This window comes from Eurytemora carolleeae, unplaced genomic scaffold (genome assembly GCF_000591075.1).
Source record: "Eurytemora carolleeae unplaced genomic scaffold, Eaff_2.0 scaffold1524, whole genome shotgun sequence".
Classification (NCBI taxonomy): Eukaryota; Metazoa; Arthropoda; class Copepoda; order Calanoida; family Temoridae; genus Eurytemora; species Eurytemora carolleeae.
Window position 1 is genome coordinate 8539 of NW_019397509.1, and position 21499 is coordinate 30037.

Below are 21499 nucleotides of genomic sequence, written 5' to 3' on the forward strand. Positions count from 1 at the left end.
TTTTTTTTTCACTTTTTTTTTTCAAAACTATCGTTTTTCATTTTTCTGAACTATCTAAGTCATAGTCCATTATTCGTTTTTCTTAACGACACCATCACTCACAAAAGATTTTGTTTGTTCAAAAAAGCTACCTCTACTTTTAACCTCTTTCCTTCAAATCCTTATTTTGAAAAAAAAATTCATGCATTCATGAACTTTCGTTTCTCATAAATAGTTCATTTGGTTGTAGCTGTTGTTGTTGGTTGTTAAGAAGAAATTTTCTATAAATCTTTAAAGACCAACATTCGGGAATGGATTGTATTTAAAAACCCTTTTTTGGATAAGATATAGTGAAGCTGAAAATTACTTTTTATTCTTTTCTACAAGCTTATAGTAATATGCCAGATAAAATGATCCTCTACTTGAATTTGGAACCAAAAAACTACAATAATTACCAAGTATAAACATTGAAGAGAAAAGAATGACTAAATAGTAAACATCATTTAAAAGAAAAATAACTAGAAAACCTGCAAAGGTGTGGTTTTAAGTTAGATAAGTTAGATTCTTAACTAGGGGAAATAAAAACACGGCAGCAAGTAATCCACAGGTCTAAAATTGAAGGTATGGGCTATAGAAAAATTAATGTTCATGTTAATCTGATGTGGGAGATGTGAAATGTAAATTAAAATTTTTAGTAAATTTAACTTTGAACTTTTAACAAGATTTCATAAGACTATTCTAAGATGTGATCTGAAACCTTTATCCGCTACAGATTTGAGTTTGGAATCCACACCACAATGGCGGAAAGGTCGTCATCGCATATTTTCAACAAAATTAGAATCCAGAAATTCTATTCATGCCATGGAAACTGACCAGACATATTTTACAAGACGTATAACTTTTAAAATAAAAAGAATAAAATGATCAAAAACTGAACTCTCTTATTTCCTACCACAACCACAGATGCATAAATACGTTTTAAATTTCTGTATAATTTGACATATGGTGTCATTTTTAAAATTCTTTAACTTTATAGAGCACTCTATACACTTGGTAGTCTAAACTGTACAGTGCGATACAGTACATGTTGTACCGTCTCGGATCATGCTTATTTTAGCATGGTGTGAGAAGACTATATTATCATGTTACATCTAATAACAATCACTGATAACCTAATTTAAACAGTAAAAACTGTTTGCACCCAAACGACTGGGATATTTAAAGGGTCCCTTATCAAATCGGACACACTCTTAAAATGAATTGAGTCACTTGAAATTACGTATTCAGTCCCTTTAAAACTGTACATATACATGATAATTAAAATATATGGTAAGAATTGTAATTATGTAATTAGATTAAGCGTAAAGAAATGAATTACAGTATAAAACTGTAATAAAAGTGGAGTGCAAGCTTTTTATCAAAGAAATTTAGTAAATCCATTTCAGTTCTATTCTGCGTCTTACACTTCGCCAGTTTTAAAACTTAATTAGTTACAGAAATATTTTAAAATTTGATTTATAAAGAATTTAGAGTTTTTTTTCTTGCCTAAATTTACTGTGAATAAAGTCATCCCTAAAAAAATCTATTCAATTTTGAGTTTTGGTTTTTTCTTTCCAACTGCAGTAATTATAAACTTGTAAATCCAGGATTAAGGTAGATTCATTCTTTTAAGAGAAAAATTCAAGAAAAAACATTTTTCAGAATAAACATGAGAGAAATATGGATTTTAATTTTGAGCTTACTCCAAGGTTAACAATTTCTTCAATGTTTTTTTTATTCAATGCGAACGTATTTTTCTCTTTTTACGCAGTCGTCTTTGCACATAAACATCGCAACACATATTCTCTTCGCTTTCTTTTAATGTAAATTAGATAGTTTTTAGAAATCAAAACTTAAATAGACAAAGTCGTCTACATTCTATTGATATAAACGCATTTGTATTAATGTTTTGTTTGTTTTTGTTACTTACATACTGATAATGGAATGCTGCAGATATTTAGTTTTTCTAACTGAATGGTTATATGAAGCTCTTAAACTGGTCCTACATATTTCCTTATTATTTATTTATTTTAACAATCACTTAGATTTAGGTAGAGTAGTAAAAAAACCATCGAAAAATTGTCAAGACAACATTTGATAAATTCTTTTTTCCGAAGGTCTGGATTAAACTGTTTAAGAGTTATACTTATAACCCTATCTGAAAGAAAAGAAAAGAGAATCCTTCCTTTATTAGGAAGAATAACCGTCTTTTTTATAATGACAAATAGACATATTGTGTGTTATTTATTTGCAGATTTCTGCAGCCGACTATACAAAAAGGAAATTATTAAAATTAAACACTTTTTCAGATATATTATCGACGATATTTTCCTAATTTTTGTTGAGATAAAGGTTTAAAAAATTACTCCGTTAATTTGGATATTGTGAATTGAGAGTCTATGTCAGCAGTAGCAGTGCCTTTATTTATTTTTGCTAAGCAAAGATGCCGCAAACGATTCACAATAACATACACTGTCAGCATACTAGCAAACAAGTGTACAAGCTACAGATCTAAAAACTAAATCTTTAAAAAGCCCTTGACAAATGGATGTAGAAACATGTGTTACATTTGTTTTTAAAAAAATATATTTTTTACATTTTTTTAACATTTTCTTGGCATTTTTTCACCCTCCATAGCACCCAAACTATTAAAGTTATTGGTCTAATTAATTAGGCTATGATCATGAATTTCAACCCCTTTACCTATTCTCTAAGGCCTTTCATGGGGGGGGGGCGTTACGCCCCTCCAGGCTATATGTACATAGATTCAGACCCCCCAGCCTTTAAAGGGTTAATAAATCATGAATCTGAAACTTCAATATCTTTAAAGGTCAGAAACAAGAAGATCGCTTCAGCTAGAATTAAAATGCAACATTTTTTTAGAAACCTTAAAAAAATAGTTAAACCTGATTTTCTTTCATCCATGAAACAAGCCTATTCTTAAATACGCCTTTTACTGTTTCAACCTTTATCCAAGTGCAGAGCAGTGTAAAGTTCATGCAGCAAACCTTGGTATAACGTAGTGTTGACATTCAGGGATACAATGTTAAATATTAACTTTAATTAATATTCTTAAAAAGACTGTTGCCGTCATTTTAAACGACCCTCCATATATATATATATTCACAACGGTTCGCTTAACACCTTTATCTAATCAATAATGTGAAAGATAACGTCGTTTTCATGGCGTAACAAGCGTTTGATTCTGATCATTTCTTCAATGTTACTGAAGCAAGAAATGCGCTTTGCTAAGCACTTTTGTAGAGAAATCACAAATAATGATTTTGCTAAAACAAAAACATATCTAATTTATTCCAGATCAAACAAATTTAATCCGCAGAAAAAGTGCTATTTATTGGATATTATAAAAAGTAGGGTTTTCAGCTAAAAAGAAAATTCGGTTCGCGAAAACTTCGCATCTTTGCGAGAAAAAAAAATTTTCGCGAAAAACTTCGAAATGTTGAAAAAAAAATACAGCATTAACACCATCATGAAAAAAATATGTTCGCGAAAATATTCTTTGTGAAATTTTTTTTCGCGAAATTTCACTTCGTTTTCGAATTTTTTGCTCCGTTCATTTTCGCGAAAAAATACGAAATTTCGCGAAAAAGAGAGCGAAATTTTTTTCATTTTTTCGCCTTTTTTCGTTCGCTGGAAACCCTAATACAGAGTAAACATATTTAATTAACATAGATCTATAACTGTTAGCATTTTTTGGTAGCTTGGATATTATATTTGTATAATACATATTTAGGTAGCTCGGATATTATATTTGTATAATACATATTTAGGCAGCATGGATATTATATCCGTATAATACATATTTAGGTAGCTTGGATATTATATTTGTATAATAGTACATATTTAGGTAGCTTGGATATTATATCCGTTTAATTCATATTTAGGCAGCTTGGATATTATATCCGTATAATACATTTTTAGGTAGCTTGGATATTATATCCGTATAATACATATTTAGGTAGCTTGGATATCATATCCGTATAATACATATTTAGGTAGCTTGGATATTATATCTGTATAATACATATTTAGGTAGCTTGGATATTACTATATGTCAAGACGTTACTACACAATTTCTCCTGCAGGTATAGATTAGTTTTAGCATGATGGAATTAACAATCTGGAAAACCTGAAATCATAAAATCAAAAAAATAGTTTATACCCAACAAACATTTGTTTATGTAGCATGCAAAGTTGGTGACTGCCAATAAGTGATTTTGTGTTGTAGAAAGCAATTTTTGTTGAATAAAGCGATTTTTCTTTCTACACCATTTTTTTCTCCTTGAGGGGTTTTGACAACAGTTTATTTTTATACAGAAACATCAGCTAGAAATAAAAATAGTAATTTATGATGAGATTATAGTTGCTCCATACCCTGTAATGTTAAACACGGACAATCTTTTTTTTTACAAAATTTATCTAATTTATGTTATTTTATCCATTAAATTATTGACATTTGAACCTTGGTTTATCTGACAAAATATAAGTAAAATAAAATATTGGATTTCGGGCACATGTTGACTCTTCACACATAATGAGTGGCATTTCCAATTTTCAATGTTACCCATTGAACCTCCATCCGAGCAAAAAAAAAAAGAAGATTTTTTTGTTTTTCTAACAAAAGCAATTTTATGCATTTTTAAAGGAAAACCCACAATTCCAAAGTATCAGTTTATCTCAGTCACCCTTACAGATTAAGGTCTAAGGTCGTGACTTGTGAATCAGACATGCCACTCAAAAAAACGTCCAAGGGTTCTTCTGTAAAATGTTAATTATTTTTAAGGATGAATTGCTTGAGCTTTCAAATATGTCCCTTATTAAGCCAGGTAGAGTTTTAGAATTTTAGATTTAATAGAAATTTGATCAAAAATTGTGTAATATTTGAGGAGTTTTGATTCTAAGCGTAAATGTTAACTTTACTGGTTCGATATAAGAAAAATATCAAACATTTTAGATTTTCTATGAAACTAAAAGGACCGTCAGCGTAATTTCAAGTGACCCTCCATGCAAAGAAGGCAATGTCCGATTACAACAGTATCATCTTAACCATTTGACTTTTAATGGACAAAGATCTCTATTTGTAAATATCTTGAAAACCGTTTGAGTTCCTGTAAATCCAGTGTACTAAATATTCAGAGATATAAATAAGGATTTCTCCAACATTCTTAATCAGTCTAAGGTTTAAAGAATACCGTTGTGAATCCTTCATAATCAGTCAAAGGTTTAAAGGGTACCGTTGTGAATCCTTGATCAGTCAAAGGTTTAAAGGGTACCATTGTGAATCCTTCATCAGTCAAAGTTTTAAAGGGTACCGTTGTGAATCCTTGATCAGTCAAAGGTTTAAAGGGTACTGTTGTGAATCCTTCATCAGTCAAAGGTTTAAAGGGTACCGTTGTGAATCCTTGATCAGTCAAAGGTTTAAAGGGTACCGTTGTTAATCCTTCATCAGTCAAAGGTTTAAAGGGTACCGTTGTGAATCCTTGATCAGTCAAAGTTTCAGAGAGTACCGTTGTGAATCAGAGATGTCTCCATACAAATGTAAAATTTTGAATTCAAAATTTTATCTTTCGATCATAGTTTTTTTGAAATTATTAATTTCTAGCTTAAGGGCCCGGCGCGGAGTCGCCAATGGAAAAATAAAATAAAAATTTTTGAAATAAAATTTTAAAAAAATGTTTTTTAGTCTTTTTCACACAAGTGCCTACAAAACATTTTAGCCCATTCAGTCCAGCTGTTTGGTTGGCTAGAGGGAACATTCATAAGAATGTCTTATTTTATTATCATATAGATTATGTACCTATACACGCTCAAAAAAACTGATATTTATTTTGACATGCATGTGACTCTTCCTTTTATAGGTTTATAGAGGCAAAATATGACAACAGAATGCATAATTTTAGCCTCCCTCCCCCCCTTAAAAACATTTTTCTTTTGTAAATTTGGAAAAACTAAAAATTCTACATCACAACTCTTTCTGAAATGTATTTCTTAGTTTTTTTTGAGAAGCTATGTTCTGAGTCTAAAGAAATAAAAGGATATCAAAATAATTTCTGTCTAGGTCTGGAATTAACAGAAGAGGACCTACAAAGACTGATTAGCAATTTTCTTGTCCTGAACACAACACCCGATAAGAAAATCTCACAATCAGCCAAGAATAAAAAATCAGAAAACAAAAAAGTTTCATCGACAGCCCACCATCACAACCCATCAAATACTAACAAACACAGTGTCAAAGAGATCAGAGAAGTTAAGATTTCTTCTCAACCTTTTAAAGATATTGATTGTAAATCCTCTAAAGATATATTACCTCATATATTAAGTATTGTTTTGGGTCACAAAGATGATGAAACAAATACTTATACAGAGAATAAGTGCCCTTGTCCCATACAAAACCAAAATAATACAGATTACGATCTTGATATACTACATCTAAATAATATAGATCATGTAAAATATATTCACAATGTTTTGGTGTGCAGTACAGATCAACAATGCCAACCTAACATTTACTGTGATAAAAAAAATGTCTGTCAATTTATCTGCCATGAATTGGTCATGCCTGATTGTGAGCGGGTTGGTTTTTGCCCAAATCAACTTTGTGTTGAAATATTTGAAGACTCTACAAGGTCTTGCAATGATGACACTGAATGTCCTGTCAACACTGTTTGTAGTCTGTTCCAAAAATGTGTGTCAGTAAGAGAACTTGAACCTCCATTCCCAATGCCATCATATTCACCAAAGTATTCATCACAAGTAAGCGTATATATCCAAATTCCAAAAACGGAATACAAAGATGGGGAAGATCGAGATATTGACTTATTGTTTTCTCAGAAAATTATTCATAACATTAAAGTTTGTGAAAAAGAAGACAGTTGTAGACCAAACAGTTATTGCACAGAAGAAAACAGATGCAAATTTAGTTGTCAGAAGTTCGATTGTTTAGAAGCCAATATATGTACAAAAGAGATTTGCAGAGAGATTTTTCCATTTAATTCAATGTTATGCACATCTAATTCAGATTGTCCAATTCTGACAATTTGTAGTTTGTTTAAAAAATGTGTCTCTGTGTCCGATCTTCATCCTCCAATCCTGGTTTCATCTTTAGTCGATGATGATCAAATGCTTGTTAAACTATTTTTGCAGATGCCCCGACAGAACCTCACAAGTGATGATTTATTAGACAACAAAGAAAATTCAAACTCGATCCCTCAGTATGACTTTGTTTCCAACAAATACCATAATGTTGTTCACAATATTTTGATGTGCAACGAAGATTCAGAATGTCAGCCAAATATCTACTGTAGAAATGCCACAAATTGTGAATACACATGTCAGTATATCAATAAAAAATGTGAACATGGTCTGGATTGCTCAAGAACTAAAAGAATATGCACAGAGGTCTTATCTTTAGATTTTGATCTTTGTAGGTTGGATTCAGATTGTCCCTTATTTTCTGAATGTAGTTTATTCAAGAAATGTGTTTCAACAGCTTCCTTAAATCCTCCAACATTTATTTCCTCATCCTTTTCAGATCAAGGTATTTCTCTGTACATATTTATCCAGACTTCGAAACTTGACACTGATCTTCAACTTATCAAAGAACCAAATGAAGACAGTCTTACAACAATAGTACACAACATAATGGTCTGTGGTGACAGGGAAAAATGTAAGTCAAATCCATATTGTCAGAATAATGCAAATTGCGATTTTCAATGTCATGAATCAAAGACATATGCTGATTTGGAAACTTTATGTTATTCAAAAGTTTGTGTTGAAATTTTTCCTGTTGGTTTACAGGAATGTAGCTTCGATTCAGAGTGTCCTACAATGTCTGTTTGTAGTGCTTTCAACAAATGTGTTTCCACATCTTACTTAAAAGCTCCAAACTTTATTTCATCTTCTTCTCAGCATTCCAATGTAACAATTCTAACTTATATTCAAACTCCGAAAGCAAGAGAAGCAACTGACATACCTTTGCAAAATGTGGAACCAATGGTGCGAAACATTATGGAATGCAATGATGGTATGGAATGCAGACCTAATGTTTATTGTAACAAGAACACAAATTGCAGTTTTGAATGTCATAACCTGGAAGCAGAATGCAAAGGTCAATCAGTTTGTAGGAATCAAGTTTGCATGGAAATGTTTCCCCTTGGTGGAGGTGGTTGTAATTTGGATTCAGAATGTCCAGTTCAAACTCAATGTAGTCACTTCAGAAAGTGTGTTTCAACAGAAAACCTAAATCTTCCAATCCTGATATCTTCATCAGATCTAGATTTAGGCAAGACATTTCCTATTTATCTTCAAACTTCTAAATCAAATGAATTAAATAAAAGTACAACCCAACCATCAATTTCAGATTCTGGAATTACAATACATAACATGATAGAGTGCAACAGAGAAACATTGTGTGTTCCAAATGTGTACTGCAGAAATAACATCAATTGTAAATTTGAATGCACAATCACCGAAAATAAATGTACTGTTAATGACTCATGTACATTTAAAGTATGTACTGAACAATTTACATATCTACCAGAATGTTCCACAAATTTTGATTGCACTAACTCAACAATATGCAGTCTTTTCCAAAAATGCTTATCTATATCAAACTTTAACCCCCCAATCCAACTATCCTCTTCAATGTTTGGAATGAATTCAAAAACATATGTGTATTTACAAACTCCAAGAAGTACAAAAAGTCAGCCTTCAGTAATCCCAGATTATGATTTTCCAAATCTGCAAGATCCCCAGATTGATTCAGAACATTTCATACAGAATATCATGGAATGCAAGGAAGAGAAAGATTGCAAGCCAAATATTTATTGTATAGATAATGTGAAATGTAAATTTGAGTGTAACAATTTAACAAACCAATGTCTAGGTCTGAACGAATGCCCAGTGAAAGTTTGTACTGAAATATTTTTAGATATTCCGCAGTGTGCAACAAATTTAGATTGTCCTAATTGGACAACTTGCAGTTTGTATCTGCAGTGTGTAATGATCTCAAATTTAAACCCTCCAATACGCATTGCATCAATAAATCCAAACTCCCAAGTTTATTTACAAACTTCAAGACCAAAACAAGAAGATCTTACCAGTCTCCCAACTACAGCTCCATTACAACCAGAAACATTCATTCACAATATAATAGAATGCAATCAGGGTACAGTATGTGAACCAAATCCATACTGTGTTGATAACATTTTTTGTAAATTTGAATGCAATGAAACATCTAAACAATGTCTAGATACGGGTTCCTGTCCTGCTCAAGTCTGCAAAGAAATATTTCCATTATTTCCTACGTTTTGCAATACAGACCTAGAGTGCCCAAACATGACTGTATGTAGTCCTTACAAAAAATGTGCTTCTTTATATTATAGAAATCCGCCTCTTTTTATATCCTCTTCAATTTCAGAAAAAAACCAAAGGATTGATGTTTACTTACAAACTGCAAACACTAAACCTTCCCCTAATGCTAACCCTGGAGAAGGTAACAATGATCCCAAAGATATAGAAACCTTTATTCACAATATCATGGAATGTTCTGAAATTGAGTGTGAACCAAATAAATATTGTGTTGATAACATTCATTGTACATTCGAATGCAATTCAACATCTAATCAATGCTTTCAAAGTGCTTTTTGCCCAACAAAAATATGTACTGAGAAATTTCTACAACTTCCCCAACTCTGTAAATCAGATTTTGAGTGCCCAGATAATGCAGTTTGCAGTTTGTACAAAAAATGCACATCAATAAAAGATTTGAATCCACCAATTCAGATTTCTTCTTCATTTTCAGAGACAAATCAAAGAACCAATGTATTTTTACAAACGGGTAAAACAAAACAAGATATTCAAGCTTCCCCAAATGACTCTCAAGACAGTACAAGAGCTCCTGATAACTCAGATGTTGTTATACGTAACATAATGGAATGCAATGTAAATACGGAATGCAAGGCAAATCAATATTGTGTAGATAACATAAATTGTAAATTTGAATGTAACAAAACATCAAATCAGTGCTTTGACAGCCAAATATGTGTGGCCAAGATTTGTAGTGAAACATTTCCACTGCTACCTCACCTTTGCACAACTGATGTAGATTGCCAAAATATGACTGTGTGTGCTCCATTTAAAAAGTGTGTTATAATTTCCACACTGAACCCTCCAACCAAAATTTCTACTTCATTGCCAGAAACAAATTCAAAACTTATCATCTACTTACAAACACTAAAACCTCTGTATGAGAACACTTCTCCAGCTGCAACCACTGTTACAACAATTCTATCAGAAACACTTGTTCAAAATGTTATGGAATGTAATAAGGAAATCGAGTGCAGGCCAAATACATACTGTGAAAGTGATAGTAGATGTAAATTTGAATGCAAAGAAACACAGCATCAATGTTCAAATGATTCTGTATGCCCTTTGAAAGGCTGTACAGAAACGTTTCCCCTTTTGCCAGAGCTATGTAAAACAGATTTAGATTGTCCAAATTTAACAATATGCAGTCTGTACAAAAAATGTGTATTGATTTCATTTCTAAACCCCCCAACTCTTATTTCCTTACCTGGGATGGATCCAAATATGCAAGTTTACTTACAGACTCCTAAGGTGGAGAAAGATAAACTTAGCTCCACTGTGCCTGCCTCAACAATTATTGATATGAGTACAACTACTCCTCAAAAACAAGAAATTTTTGTTCATAATATCATGGAATGCAATCTAGAAGATCAGTGCAAACAAAATAATTATTGTTTGAATAATCAGAATTGCCAGTTTGAATGCAACTCAACAACAAAAGAATGTTTTGAAAATACTTCATGTGTTATAAAAGTTTGCACTGAAATATTTCCACTTCTTCCTAATTTGTGTATTACAGATTTAGATTGTCCAAATTTGACAGTATGCAGTCAGTTCAAAAAATGTGTATTAATATCACATTTGAACCCACCTACTCCAATCACCCTCCCAGGAATCGATCCCAGTATACAAGTTTATTTACAAACTTCAAAAGAAAAAAATGAACAACAAACCTCCGCAACATCTCCATCCAATAATATGGACATGAGTTCAACTTCTACTCAAAAACCAGAAACCATGGTTCACAATATAATGGAATGCTATGAAGAAGTTCAATGTAAACAAAATGATTATTGTTTGAATAATCAGAATTGCCAGTTTGAATGCAACTCAACAACAAAACAATGTTTTGAAAATACCTCATGTGTTATAAAAGTTTGCACTGAAATATTTCCACTTCTTCCAAATTTGTGTAATGTAGATTTAGATTGTCCTAATTCGACAGTATGTAGTCAGTACAAAAAATGTGTATTAATATCACATTTGAACCCACCTACTCCAATCACCCTTCCAGGAATAGATCCCAGTATACAAGTTTATTTACAAACTCCAAAAGCAAAAATTGAACAACAAACCTCCTCAACTTCTACACCCAACATTATAAGCATGAGTACAACTTCTACTCAACAACCAGAAAGAATGGTTTTCAATATCATGGAATGCTTTAAAGAAGTTCAGTGCAAACAAAATGATTATTGTATTAATAATCAGAATTGTAAGTTTGAATGCAATTCAACCTCAAATCAATGTTTTAATAATTCCTCATGTGTTATCAAAATATGCACTGAAATATTTCCACTAATTCCTAATTTGTGTATTACTGATTTAGATTGTCCTACTTTGACTGTATGCAGTCAGTTTAAACAATGTGTATTTATCTCTCATTTGAACCCACCAACTTCAATCTCCATTCCAGGAATCGATCCCAGTATACAAGTTTATTTACAAACTCCAAAAGAAAAAATTGAACAACAAACCTCCACAACCTCTACATCCAGCATTTTCAGCCTGAGTACAACTTCTACTCAACAACCAGAAACCATGGTTCACAATATCATGGAATGCTATAAAGAAGTTCAGTGCATACAAAATGATTATTGTATAAATAATCAGAATTGTAAGTTTGAATGTAACTCAACCTCTACACAATGTCCTGATAATGCCTCATGTGTTATCAAAATATGCACTGAAATATTTCCACGTCTTCCTGATCTCTGTGATACAGATTTAGATTGTCCTAATTTGACAATATGCAGTCAGTATAAAAAATGTGTATTAATATCACATTTGAACCCACCTACTCCAATTACCCTTCCAGGAATAGATCCCAATATACAAGTTTATTTACAAACTCCAAAAGAAAAAATTGAACAACAAACCTCTACAACCTCTACATCCAACATTATCAGCCTGAGTACAACTTCTACTCAACAACCAGAAACCATGGTTCACAATATCATGGAATGCTATAAAGAAGTTCAGTGCATACAAAATGATTATTGTATAAATAATCAGAATTGTAAGTTTGAATGTAACTCAACCTCTAAGCAATGTCCTGATAATGCCTCATGTGTTATCAAAATATGCACTGAAGTATTTCCACGTCTTCCTGATCTCTGTGATACAGATTTAAATTGTCCTAATTTGACAATATGCAGTCAGTATAAAAAATGTGTATTAATATCACATTTGAACCCACCTACTCCAATTACCCTTCCAGGAATAGATCCCAGTATACAAGTTTATTTACAAACTCCAAAAGAAAAAATTGAACAACAAACCTCCACAACGTCTACATCCAACATTAACAGCCTGAGTACAACTTCTACTCAAAAACCAGAAACCATGGTTCACAATATAATGGAATGCCATGAAGAAATTCAGTGCAAACAAAATGATTATTGTTTGAATAATCAGAATTGCCAGTTTGAATGCAACTCAACCTCCAATCAATGTTTTGGTAATGCCTCATGTGCAACCAAAATTTGCACTGAAAAATTTCCACTTCTCCCAAATTTGTGTGATACTGATAAAGATTGTTTAAATCTGACAGTTTGCAGCTTGTACAAACAGTGTGTATTAATATCACATTTAAACCCTCCAACCCCTCTCTTTTTACCAGATATAGATCCCAATATTAAATATTACTTACAAACTCCAAAGACTCAAATTGAAGACTTTCCTCCAAATGACCATAATGAAATTACTATTACTCCAGAAGAATCAGAAGTGATTGTTCACAACATTCTAGAATGTGATGAAGAATCAGAATGCACTCCAAATGAGTATTGCTTAGATCCAAGCATTTGCAAATTTGAGTGCAATAACACATCTAACCAGTGTCCTGATAAAACTTTGTGTCCCACCAAAACTTGTATAGAAATATTTCCACTTCTTCCTAACCTTTGTAATGATGATTTGGATTGTACAAACATGACAGTTTGTGCTTTATACCAAAAATGTGTTTCAGTTTCCTATTTAAATCCTCCAATGCATATTTCAACCTCTGTGCCAGGAACAAATCCCAAAATTCTCGTTTATTTACAAACTCCAAGAGCTCTCAAAGAAAATACTTCTCCTTATCCAAGTTACACAACTTTTAGCACAATTATTCCATTACAATCAGAATCTGTAGTACATAATATCATGGAATGCAATGATGACATTGAATGTGTGCCTAATGCATACTGTATTGACAACAAAGATTGCAAATTTCAATGTAACAAAACAACTGATCCATGTCCAGTTAACACTCAGTGTCCTACTAAAGTCTGTATTGAAATATTTCCGTCATCTCCAGAGCTCTGTAAAATGGATTCAGATTGTCCTGTGACTACAATTTGTAGTCTTTTTAAGAAATGTGTATCAATCACACATCTTAATCCTCCCATCAAAATTTCATCCTCCTTGCCAGACACAATAAATAAAACTGTAATTGTCTTTCTTCAAACTCCCAAACCAATTACTACAGTAAACTATTCAACTTCCACACCTCTGAATGAGGACCTAGTTACAACCACCATTCTTCCAACTGATATTTCATATCCAAGTGAATTCACACCAATGGTTAATGTTCAATTCTGTACACACCCAGTTCATTGTCAACCTAACAGCTATTGTCAAGATCCAACAATTTGTGCTTATCACTGCCATTCTGTAAATGACAAATGTGAAAATAATGATTGTGTCAGGGAAATCTGCATTGAAAAATTTTTCTGGGAAACAACCTCAATATGCAATAATGACACTGATTGTCCTGACCTATCAACATGCAGTATGTACAAAAAATGCACATTTACATCATACCTGAATCCCCCTGCTCCTGCAAGTTCATTGATTAAGAATCCATTTCCAACATTTTATGTGTTTTTCCAAACATCCAATCCTAACACTTCTGTCAATTCTATTCTTCAGAACAAAACATTTGCAACTCCATCATTTGTACCTATCTCCAAGTCCTCAATCGTGAACATACAGTTGTGTGAAGAAAACAGACATTGCAAAGTAAATAGATACTGTGACCCAATTCGAGAATGTGTCTACTTTTGTCAAAATGTTTCTCAGAACTGCACTGTCCCTAAATGTGTAAAAGAAGCCTGTTTTGAAATTTTTCCAAATAATGTGTCATATGAATGTCTTTCAGATAAAGACTGTTTAGACTTTGAAATATGCAGTCTGTATCAGAAATGTACGTCCACATTTTTCTTAACACCTCCAGCTCCTGATTCAGAATTTATTTCAGATAGGAGTACCATGTTATCTGTATTTGTCCAGAATGCCATTCCTGATCAATCTGATAATGGTCCTGGCAATGACTACATGATCCTGAACCCTTTTCTCACCACTGTTACTCCTAAAATCATAATAGACCCTATGATTACTCTTACTACAAGTGTAGAAACAACAAGCACAGTTTTAACATCGAGAATAGTTGACACATCTGATCCAATAACACCAACAACATTGAATACTACAACACCAACTACTGTTGATTCTACTGAAGTGCAACAATCAGTAATTTTTGATTTAACAACAGAACCAACTACAATATCTCTCCCAGTGTCATCATTATCCCCAATAACCCAGTTTTCTACATTTTCTACAGAACCTACAGGCTCATCGTTGATTATCAATGATCCTGAAACCATTTCTACCACTGAAATACAACTATCTACAGTCATTGATGTATTAACAGAAACAAGTATGATCACAGAGTCATCAATTTTACCAAGCACAGAAACAGTTTTGTTTTCTACATTTTCTACAGAATCTACTACTAAAAAACAACAATCTACTGTCATTAATTTATCAACAGAAAATACTTCAATATCCATAACAGAGTCATCATTTGCACCAATGACTACAATAGCATTGTTGTCTACAATATCTACAAAATCTACTGACTCATCATTGAATATAAGTGATCCTGAATCCATTCCTACCACTGAAATACAGCAATCTACAACTATTGATTTAACAACAGAACCAAGCACAACAATAGCATTGTTGTCTACAATATCTACAAAATCTACAGGCTCATCATTGAATATCAGTGATCCTGAATCCATTCCTACCACTGAAATACAGCAATCTACAATCACTGATTTCACAAGTGAATCCACTACAATATCCTTAACAGAGTCATCATTTTTACCAAGCACTACAATAGCTTTTTTGTCTACATTTTCTACAGAATCTACAGTGTCATCAATGATTACTAGTGATCCTGGATCTAATTTTTCAACTCCCTCTCAAGAGGAGACAACTCAAGAGGGAACATCAACCTCATTATTGTCTACTTTTTCCCTTAGCACATCTTCAACAATAGTTACTTCTATAGCAATGGAAACATCAGTTGAATCTACTGCATATAATACTTCTTTACCTCCCAGCCAAGTTACATCTCCATTTTCTACCTCTCTCACTTCTGTAGCATCTCAGCCAGTAGATTCCAGTACAACAACAGTCATTTTAATGACAATGCCAACAACACTAAATCTAGTGCCTTCCTCAGTTACTCCTTCTACAACACTGGAAGTAACAGGTCTACCAACTTCTTCAGAGGTGGGATCCTCTCAATCTGAGACAACATTTTCAACGGTTATTGCTTTATCATCTGAAACTGCACCTTCAACAGAAACAAATGCTTCAGAGATGACAACCAGCCTCTCAGAGGTTATATCAACAATAGATACACTAATTACAACCTCTCCCCCAGACAAAAATTTTGCTAATGAAACTTTGCAACCTTCAATCACCAATTCTGTATCAGTACTCACATCTGCTTCGACTACTACGCCAACAACTTTGACAACATTGGAAACAATTCCACCAGATTTTGGGTCTAATGAGATTGGCAATTCTAGCGGAGGGTATATATTGTCAGGAGGGAGAAATGAACTGATGTCAAATGAAAGAAGTGTAGAGTTGATAGGCAAGTAAAATTATCACCCATGTTATCATATCTGTTTTGTTTTTAAAAAAATCATTTAACTGTGCTGGTTTTTCTAGGCAAATTTGATTCCTGCTCCTTAACACCATCAGTTATACCAATTCTTCCACTTGGCATCTATGATCATATGACATCTTATGTTGATAACAGTCTTTTGGTTTGTGGTGGTCATTCAAGGTATTCACCATAACATTATTTTAATGAACAATCAATATTTGTTTTGTGTTAAGGCCTAATTTGATAAGTGATATGTGTTATTCTTACAAGAAACCAGACCTTGAGTGGAAACAAGTTGAAAATATGCCTGAAAAAGCAATGAATTCTGCAAAGGTGAACAAAAGAAAAAACTTGATACACTATAAAGGGACCAAATATAATGAATTTGAACTGAATACCCCTGGTTTAAATTTGAATCCCCCATTCAAATCCTACCTTTATCTTTAACTTTGAATTTGTGTTTCAAATATGAACGGGCAGGAGGTTGTTGAGTGATATAGCTCAAATTCATTAAATTTGGTTGCAGGTACAAAACTATTCTCTAGGTTACAATTGGGACTAAGGTGTATTTCCTTGGTGGTTGGACGAATCATCCCTCCAACCTTAGCTTCATATATGATTCCGCAACATCAACTTGGTCTGAGGGGGTCAAATTAACTCTTGGGAGAACCAACCATTGTGCTGTAACCTTCAAAGGAAAAATTATAATTACAGGTAAATTAAATTAAAGGTAGACTATAATTACATGTAGACCATAATTACAAGCAGATTATAATTAAAGGTAGATTGTATTTAGAGGTAGATTATAATTACAGGTAGATTATAATTACAAGTAGATTATAATTAAAGGTAGATTGTATTTAGAGGTAGATTATAATTACAAGTAGATTATAATGAAAGACAGATAGTAGTTAGAGGTAGAATATAATTAAAGGTAGATTGTATTTAGAGGTAGATTATAATTACAAGTAGATTATAATGAAAGGTAGCTTATAATTACAGATAGATTAAAATTACAGGTAGAATATAATTACAGGTAGATTATGATAAAAGGTAGATTGTATTTAAAGATAGATTATAATTACAGGTAGATTATAATTAAAGGCACATTGTATTTAGAGGTAGATTATGATTACAGGTTAATTATGATTAAAGCTAGATTGGATTAAGAGGTAGATTATGATTACATTTACAGGTAGAATATGATTACAAGTAGATTATAATTAAAGGTAGATTGTATATAGAGGTAGATTATAATTACAAGTAGATTATAATGACAGGTAGCTTATAATTACAGATAGATTAAAATTACAGGTAGAATATAATTACAGGTAGATTATGATTACAGGTAAAACTTAGTTTGGTTAATGAATCTTTTATTCATTTATTATTTGTTTAGTACTGAAACAATTTCAAACAAATGCTTAAGATGGCTTTGGACGCAAATAACAGATTTTCTTTTGATGATAGAATCATTTTTGTAATGTATGTAATTGTAAATCACAATATTTATGTGGCTAATTTTTTCTCATTGCACAATGCACAGTATTAAAAAATCATTGAAATTATCTGTTTTGCCCTAAATTAGTTAATTTAAAATGTGAACTTTATTTTGAATACAAGGTGGAAAAATCACACAATCTGGGTCAGGAAGCAGTCACATTAGCACTGTGGAAGAGTTTGACCCTGACAAATCATCCTGGACTTCTTTACCAAGCATGCAGCTGAAAAGGTATTTAATTTGCAAAGTATATGATGCAGCCTTTCGTTCTTGATTAATGAAAACATTCTTGGCAAATGCTTTCGCAGTAGTTGGTCTTCACATGGTCCAAGAATTTCACCTCTGTCGTTTGAATACAAATGCCCCCGTCTATCCCTATTAATCATTAAGTCGACTGAGCATGTGTATACAATTGTAGGGAATCTCATGGCTGCTCTCTCTACAACTTGGCAGGCAAAAATGGTAACTAATCCTGCCAAATTGAAAATCTTAAATAGAAGCTTATATTTTTCTGTAATGAGTAATATACATTAAAAAAAACCTAATAAAGAACATTTTTTGCTGACTTATTGTTTTAGTCTTAGTTGTAATTGGTGGCACCGGAGAACACAATGATACAGAGATATCTGTTGAGTATTTGGATCTAGATGCACCAACTCAATGGATCTTTTTAAATCCTGTTCATACGCCCCGCTGCTGCTGGCCTCAGGTTAAACAAATTCATTACCTTCCAAATCAAAGATTAATGCATATTAGAAGTTTTTAAGAATAATTCCTAAATTAGTGTGTATTATGTTTTCAAAAGTCCAATTAAAGTGAACTACCTGTTGCCGGTTCAATTCCTCATGAATCTTCAACTGTGAGCCAGTGATTCAAGACTTGAACCAGTGACCTCTTTCCAATTCATTAAATTCCGTCCCAGAAATAATTTGACATATCAAATGTGAATTTTCACCATTATCCTAATAAGAATCCTTTCTGGATACATATCAAAGATGTATTTAAAGAAAGTATTATATTTTTCTAACTGAATTTTAAAAATCTTATAGACTGAGATTTTTTTAAATCAAATATCTGTTTGTGACCAACTTATCTCGTGTTAAAGTGTATTGAAACAAACTGTTCAATTTCTTCTTATTTTGGAATAAATACTGAAAATCTTATAACTTTAGAAAAATATTTAAGTGCAAGAACTTTCAAAGAAATTTATCCAAAGTTTTTTTTTTTCGACCCCCATTTGGGACTGAATCCGCATTGAAAAACAAAGTTCTCTGTCAAGGTTGCCATGATCCATGATCAGCTCCAAGTTATGTCTGGAGAAAAGAAACCTTCCGAAGTAATAGAAATCTTTAACAGCCAGGTGAGCTAAACATATTAGGGTAAATATAAGGTGTGATAAATTTAACCCTGAGGAGGGGGGGGGGGGCATTTTGACCCTCTCCCTATCTTTTTTTTTGCAATAACTCATAGTATTTGAGCTAGAAAGGTCAAATTTCTGACATTCCTAAAAAACAAGCTGTGCTCAGTTTAAGTAATGCAGTCTAGGGCGGCCCAACATTTTGTTAAGGACAACAAGTTTTTGAAAACTTAATGGGAGATTCTGTTAAAAATTTCTAAAAATATAAAAATATATATAAAATTTGAAAATATATTTAATATAAAAATATAAAATATAATTCATGTGGATTTAACAGTTTTGTCAATATTCCAGAAAGATTGTTGAATTATAGACCAAACCATGTTTGATTTCAAATCGGAGAAACCAAATGCTGTTCACTCTGGTTGTTCCGGGGTGAATTGAGATCGTTAACAAACAGTAACTTTAATAATAAACAGATAAAAACATTGAATACACTAAAAATTCAGTTCTTAGCCAACAACGAACAGATACATAACACATTTGAACGTTCCAAGCCCTACAGATATCTCAGCCTTGTCATTTTTTTTGATTCCTTCTTATTTGATCAGAACTAACTTAATTCAGCAAATCTTGAATTTTACTGAAGATTGGTTACTCGAAATAGCAGTATAGAAAGTTCCAAAATTTGGATTTGGAACATGGAAAGAGGACATTTCATATTGTGCAAGAGACGTCACAAAACCATGCAAACACTTATGACATAATCTAGAATGTATTTTTGGACCTCTTTTTGCTCAAGGCAACAGTCTTGAAGTAATTTTAGAGGACCATAATGAAAAAAGAAAAGGAAAATGACTGAACAGGAGAAAAAATCATAGAGATCCAAGATAAGGGCGAAAAGATTGTAAAAGGTTGACTAAAAAATCATTTTTCAATTAAAAGTAGCTCTAAATAAGTCATGAAACTTAGTTATTACACCTTGTAAAATATTTGTTTATAGGAACCAAGCTTTGGTTGGAAACTAATTTTTCAATTACTAATTTTTTTAATTACTAATTTTTCAACTTACTCAATTTAGAATTTTTTTAAACCAAGCCAAGAACATTCCGGTGGTTCCCTCTAGTTTTCCAATAAAAATTTGAGTTTTGATGAAGCATTTTTTACAGTAAAAAAATCGATTTTGAACGCGTTGACTTTGCACTAAAACTCAGTAATTATACATAATTAAAACGTGTATAGTCTCAAATGAATCCTACAAAATTTCTCCACAAAACTACATTCTCAGTTCAACTAACATACATTGCCGGTCACTCCCTTTATTCACCTTAAACTGTTTTATTTCAGACCATGGATTGGGAGGATGCTGGTTATACAACCCAGGTTAGATTAAATCTGAAGTAATACTCAGCTCAACTATAGTTTTCTTAAATGGACAGTATAAACGTAATTTCAAGTGACCATTAGTGCCATATCGATTTACAACGGTACTGTTCAAACCTTAAGCTGATCAAAAATATAGACTTTTTTACACTAAAAGTGTTTCGTGAATTTATCCAATGTTTCTTATAAGCAAGAAATGCGCAAGTCACTTTTGCAGAGAAACCACTATTAAAAATAAATTGTTTAAATAGACACAAACATTGATAACCAATACATACTTGATCAGACAAAGGTTTAAAAGTTACAATTGTAAATAGGTCATTTCCATCTCTTGAAATTACTCTTAAAGCCCGTTTATTTCAATGATTTTTAATAACAGCAATTTTGATTAGTGATAGAACGATGAGTAATTATCTTTCTTATCTTTCATATTGCTCAGAACTCTTTACATCATATACGGTGTTTGATGTAAATGTCAATTATTAAACTCTAATAACTCAATAATGTTTAAAGATATCTCTAAAAAGCTATTGAAAGAATGATTTATAATTTTTTTAATAAATTTTCAAAATTCTCGCCATCTTCTTAGAAGCAAATTTTGACTGATGGTTAACTGATTTCGAAATAAAACGTCCGTTAAAGTTTTTTTGTAGAAAATCAAAAGTGACAATCTTTTCTTTCATTAGCTTTAGAGAGAACTAAGATATCTTTTAAATGATGGAGTTATTACCGTTTAAAAATTGGCATTAAAAAAACACCCTGCAGTTTTAAAGGTTATTTATATATTTATTTTTATTTTAGGCAAGACGGTTACAAAGTTCTGGAACACATGTTCCCCATGATTTTTTAAATTGTTTCTGAATGTTTTCCGGATATTTGAAAATAAATGTGTATTAAAGAAAGA

General features: G+C 32.1%; 1 protein-coding gene across 2 annotated transcripts; it reads left to right on the top strand.

Annotated features, from left to right (window-relative positions):
• The first annotated feature begins 1678 nt into the window (after positions 1-1678).
• Positions 1679-21499, top strand: LOC111714665 (kelch domain-containing protein 8B). 2 transcript variants are annotated; one of them, XM_023489810.1, is made up of 13 exons: positions 1685-1727; positions 4072-4124; positions 4823-4865; positions 6098-16339; positions 16417-16534; positions 16588-16687; positions 16900-17068; positions 17978-18086; positions 18274-18317; positions 18434-18564; positions 19135-19215; positions 20560-20595; positions 21397-21499. In XM_023489810.1, exons 1-13 carry the CDS (start codon positions 1688-1690, stop codon positions 21454-21456), a joined length of 11226 nt encoding a protein of 3741 aa, XP_023345578.1. In that variant the 5' UTR covers positions 1685-1687; the 3' UTR covers positions 21457-21499. The 2 variants fall into 2 exon arrangements, with proteins under 2 accessions (XP_023345579.1, XP_023345578.1); XM_023489811.1 differs by lacking the exons at positions 6098-16339; positions 16417-16534 and having other exon boundaries at positions 1679-1727.